This window comes from Gobio gobio (assembly GCF_949357685.1).
Source record: "Gobio gobio genome assembly, chromosome: 19".
Taxonomy (NCBI): domain Eukaryota; kingdom Metazoa; phylum Chordata; class Actinopteri; order Cypriniformes; family Gobionidae; genus Gobio; species Gobio gobio.
In genome coordinates this window covers 49,002,833-49,008,187 of record NC_137112.1, presented here as the reverse complement: position 1 = coordinate 49,008,187, position 5,355 = coordinate 49,002,833, and the positions used below count along the sequence as shown (strand labels likewise).

Here is a 5,355-nt window from a genome sequence, read left to right as displayed (position 1 = left end):
GTGGTAAATCACGGTAAACTATGGTAAATCATGCTAGAATGTGGTAAATCACGGTAAACTATGGTAAATCATGCTAGAATGGTAAATCATGCTAAAATGTGGTAAATCACAGTAAACTATGGTAAATCATGCTAGAATGGTAAATCACAGTAAACTATGGTAAATCATGCTAGAATGTGGTAAATCACAGTAAACTATGGTAAATCATGCTAGAATGGTAAATCACAGTAAACTATGGTAAATCATGCTAGAATGGTAAATCACAGTAAACTATGGTAAATCATGCTAGAATGTGGTAAATCACAGTAAACTATGGTAAATCATGCTAGAATGGTAAATCACAGTAAACTATGGTAAATCATGCTAAAATGTGGTAAATCACAGTAAACTATGGTAAATCATGCTAGAATGGTAAATCACAGTAAACTATGGTAAATCATGCTAGAATGTGGTAAATCACAGTAAACTATGGTAAATCATGCTAGAATGTGGTAAATCACAGTAAACTATGGTAAATCATGCTAGAATGTGGTAAATCACGGTAAACTATGGTTAATCATGCTAGAATCGTAAATCATGCTAGAATGTGGTAAATCACGGTAAACTATGGTAAATCACGGTAAACTATGGTAAATCATGCTAGAATGTGGTAAATCACGGTAAACTATGGTAAATCATGCTAGAATCGTAAATCATGCTAGAATGTGATAAATCACGGTAAACTATGGTAAATCATGCTAGAATGTGGTAAATCACGGTAAACTATGGTAAATCATGCTAGAATGGTAAATCATGCTAGAATGTGGTAAATCACGGTAAACTATGGTTAATCATGCTAGAATCGTAAATCATGCTAGAATGTGATAAATCACAGTAAACTATGGTAAATCACGGTAAACTATGGTAAATCATGCTAGAATGTGGTAAATCACGGTAAACTATGGTAAATCATGCTAGAATCGTAAATCATGCTAGAATGTGGTAAATCACGGTAAACTATGGTAAATCACGGTAAACTATGGTAAATCATGCTAGAATGTGGTAAATCACGGTAAACTATGGTAAATCATGCTAGAATCATAGTAAATCACGGTAAACTATGGTAAATCATGCTAGAATGTGGTAAATCACGGTAAACTATGGTAAATCATGCTAGAATGTGGTAAATCACGGTAAACTATGGTAAATCATGCTAGAATGTGGTAAATCACGGTAAACTAATGTAAATCATGCTAGAATGTGGTAAATCACGGTAAACTAATGTAAATATGCTAGAATGTGGTAAATCACGGTAAACTAATGTAAATATGCTAGAATGTGGTAAATCCTGGTAAACTATGGTAAATCATGCTAGAACGTAGTAAATCATGAATGTGGTAAATCATGCTAGAATGTGGTAAATCACGGTAAACTATGGTAAATCATGCTAGAATGGTAAATCATGCTAGAATCATAGTAAATCACGGTAAACTATGGTAAATCATGCTAGAATGTGGTAAATCACGGTAAACTATGGTAAATCATGCTAGAATGTGGTAAATCACGGTAAACTATGGTAAATCATGCTAGAATGGTAAATCATGCTAGAATCATAGTAAATCACGGTAAACTATGGTAAATCATGCTAGAACATGGTAAATCATGCTAGAACATGGTAAATCGTGCTAGAACATGGCAAATCATGCTAGAATGGTAAATCATGGTAAACTATGGTAAATCATGCTAGAATGGTAAATCATGCTAGAATGTGGTAAATCATGGTAAACTATGGTAAATCATGCTAGAACATGGTAAATCATGCTAGAACATGGTAAATCGTGCTAGAACATGGTAAATCATGCTAGAACATGGTAAATCATGCTAGAATGGTAAATCATGCTAGAATCATAGTAAATCACGGTAAACTATGGTAAATCATGCTAGAATGTGGTAAATCACGGTAAACTATGGTAAATCATGCTAGAATGTGGTAAATCACGGTAAACTATGGTAAATCATGCTAGAATCATAGTAAATCACGGTAAACTATGGTAAATCGTGCTAGAACATGGCAAATCATGCTAGAATGGTAAATCATGGTAAACTATGGTAAATCATGCTAGAATGGTAAATCATGCTAGAATGTGGTAAATCATGGTAAACTATGGTAAATCATGCTAGAACATGGTAAATCATGCTAGAACATGGTAAATCATGCTAGAACATGGTAAATCATGCTAGAACATGGTAAATCGTGCTAGAACATGGTAAATCATGCTAGAACATGGTAAATCATGCTAGAACATGGTAAATCGTGCTAGAACATGGTAAATCATGCTAGAACATGGTAAATCGTGCTAGGATGAGATAAATCATGGTAAACTATGATAAATCATGAATGTGGTAAATCATTGAAACTATGGTAAATCACACAAGAACATGGTAAGCTGTGGTAAATCATGAAATGATTCCCTCTCGACGACATAAACCTCTCACGACGAAATGCGCATGCGCGGGTATAACGGCGGCTCTTGCCGCTTTCTGAGCCATTTTACATCTCATTTGTAGTGGCATATCATAACCAGCAGGGCGCGCTCGTCGACAGAAGATAGTTCTGCTGAAGGACTGATTGCTGAAATGCTCGCCTTGACCCAGAAGCACTATTTTTCATATAACATTTAGTGATTATTAATTACAATGTCATGCAAAATGACATTTAGCTACAGATTCCAAATCGTTTTCCAGAGAGCAGATAACGCTGTGATGTCAGGGCTCATCCAACAGCAGATGGCGCGTTAGAGCAGTGCATTTTTTTTGAGTTATTGATTGATTTGAAATATTGCGATACATTTGAACGCACTTCCATGTGGAGACATGTCTATCGAGGAAAGCTAATCGATCATATAATGAAGTGGCCCTTAAGATGTTGACCCCAGTGTTTATGGGTTTCGTAACTCCAGCACAACAAGATCCCATGATAGCATCAACAGCTCTGATCCTGTGACCGAGGCTATAATTAGCCGGGGGAACTGGAACAGCTCGGGTGAGGAAAGTTCCAGGTAACATGGAGACAGAAACTCTGCCGCCTTCTAGAGCCCGCGGGCGCAAAACAAAAGAGTCAATTCTGCGATCGATTTCAATGCATCATGCGCGTCGCTCACTGTGCGCGTGCACGGATGTTACGAGTCATCACATCAGGGCCATGTAAGGGAGTTCGACCAATTCATGCTATAGAACTGACAATGAAAATAAAAACATGATGCAAAGGGTTCAGATGCAGATGCCACTGGGAAACTCCATCATTTCCATGAGGAAATTCCATCGCTCTCAGTACAAACAAATAGAAAGCGACTAGGTGATGTTGTGCTCGCTGTACGGGGAGAGATTCCGCGAATCAACCCACGTGGGGTGAGAACGCAGGAGTTTCCCCCCTAACCAATGGCTGAGCGAGCGCGAGGAGCTTGCGGAACATGCATCACCAATCAGAAAGGCGAGCGTTTGGAGAGGCCGCGCCTACGCGAGCGCGCGTTATATATGCCCGAGTTTCGCTTGAAATCGGCAGACACGAATACTCTCACACACAAGGAATACAACCCCTCCGACTGGATTATACTTTGCACTGCACACTTTCAGTGGATTTTACTATTTCCGAGCTCTCCCGGAGATTTGTGGATTACTACTATTTGAAGCAAAATGACCCTGGAAGAAGTCGTTGGATGCAATATCACCGATAAAAAGTGAGTTGTGTTGTTGCATGCATGCATTTTTAAATAGGTGTAGCCTACTATAGAGAGAACTGTCGCTCACAGTCGCGTTTTCTTCCAGAATGGACACCGTGAGCCACGCGCTGGAGGAGCTTCTGGTGGCCGCGCAGAGGCAGGACTGCCTCACCGTCGGCGTTTACGAGTCTGCCAAACTAATGAATGTGTAAGTATAGCCTGACTGTTGCTGTTCCTAGACTGCGTTATCGCACAAACATGTGTCTAACTGTAATTTGGTTTGGTTTGCAGAGATCCAGACTGTGTCGTGCTGTGCGTTCTGGCCACCGATGAGGAGGACCAGGACGACATCGCGCTGCAGATCCACTTCACGCTCCTCCAGGCGTTCTGCTGCGACAACGACATCAACATCCTCCGGGTGTCCGGGCTCAGACGCCTCGCGCAGGTGCTCGGTGAACCGGCCACCGTGGACAACAGCGAGCCGAGAGACTTCCACTGCATCCTAGTCACTGTAAGTACGCTTGAAATCCGCGCATTGCCTCGCACATGCAGCTTTAATATCATATAACTAACGTGGGATTTTACGCATTTCCAGAACTCACAATGCCAGCCGCTCAAATGCCAGGCGTTGAAGGACGTGGGCAGCTACTGCGAAGAGAGCCGCTGCAAGAACCAATGGATTCCTTATCTGTCCCTGCAAGAGCGTTGAACGAATCGCGATGCTATTGCTGCAAAGGAACGGATGAAAGAGTCATTCTCTGCGAATGAAAGCTAAAGGGGCTCAGTGGAGCCGCCGAGGGCCGCTGCGTCACGGGAAGGGCTGCGAGGGAGAGCGCGGAGCTCGTGGAACCGGTACATTCCTCCATGCCCTCCAGCTTACCGTGTCCTCCGTGGGGGGAAAGGGTCGCTTTGGTTGCGGAGGAACAAGTTGTGGGGAAACGAACTGTGAAAGGCACAAGAAGTTGCACGCGGGCGGCGTGGGCGCGCAATGGGTTGGAAACAGACGCGCGTGCGTCACTGAGGGAATAATCTCTGTGGACATGATTAACTATGAACTGGCGTTTATGTCAAGCTACACATGGACTGCTAATGTTAGACTGCACTGAGAAGGACTGCTGACTTCCACGCACACTATGAATTGTAATTTAAACAGAGTAATATATGCATTGCTTCTCTTGTCAAATGCAGTGTTGTTTCAATAAATGATTGTTTGAGAACTGTACTCCTCTGTCTGATGTTTTGCTTTGGGGGTTTTTGGACATAAATGGGTCATGCACTTTTTGTCAGAGTTTAAAATAACAACGAATTTCCTGTTAAGCTTCCTTGCAAATCCCAGTGTCTTGCCAAATGTACTGTGGACTGTACAGTGGGAGGGATTTACTCCACCGAGGTGTGAACGCATTCAGTGGAAATGTGAAGCAAGAGCCCTGAGTGACGCGCAAACACAGCTCATGGTTTGCCAAAGGATAGTCTTTGTATCCTGTAGTCCTGGAATCGGCGTCATCTCCTCGCTGACTCGGGGCATTACGACACAGCACTGACAGGAGTGCAGACATCAGGAGTTATTAATGCGCAGATCCGTCTCCATAAAGAGACCGTAGGGCTTAGATAACCTGCAGAAAATGATCTGACATGATCTATAAAATCGCTTTTCAGG

At 42.0% G+C, this 5,355-nt stretch overlaps 1 protein-coding gene across 1 annotated transcript; it reads left to right on the top strand.

Moving 5' to 3' along the window:
- Positions 1-2,579: 2,579 nt before the first annotated feature.
- gadd45ba (growth arrest and DNA-damage-inducible, beta a) lies at positions 2,580-4,920 on the top strand. The gene is made up of 4 exons (XM_079843812.1): positions 2,580-3,716; positions 3,805-3,906; positions 3,990-4,209; positions 4,294-4,920. The coding sequence occupies exons 1-4, from the start codon at positions 3,673-3,675 to the stop codon at positions 4,405-4,407; spliced, it is 480 nt and encodes a 159-aa protein (XP_079699938.1). The 5' UTR covers positions 2,580-3,672; the 3' UTR covers positions 4,408-4,920.
- Positions 4,921-5,355: the final 435 nt, after the last annotated feature.

Coding starts and splice junctions, on each gene's coding strand:
- gadd45ba (XM_079843812.1), top strand. CDS start 3,673: ATGACCCTGGAAGAAGTCGTTGGATGCAATATCACCGATAAAAA. Junction 3,907..3,989: donor TCTGCCAAACTAATGAATGT/GTAAGTATAGCC, acceptor TTTGGTTTGCAG/AGATCCAGACTGTGTCGTGC. Junction 4,210..4,293: donor TCCACTGCATCCTAGTCACT/GTAAGTACGCTT, acceptor ACGCATTTCCAG/AACTCACAATGCCAGCCGCT.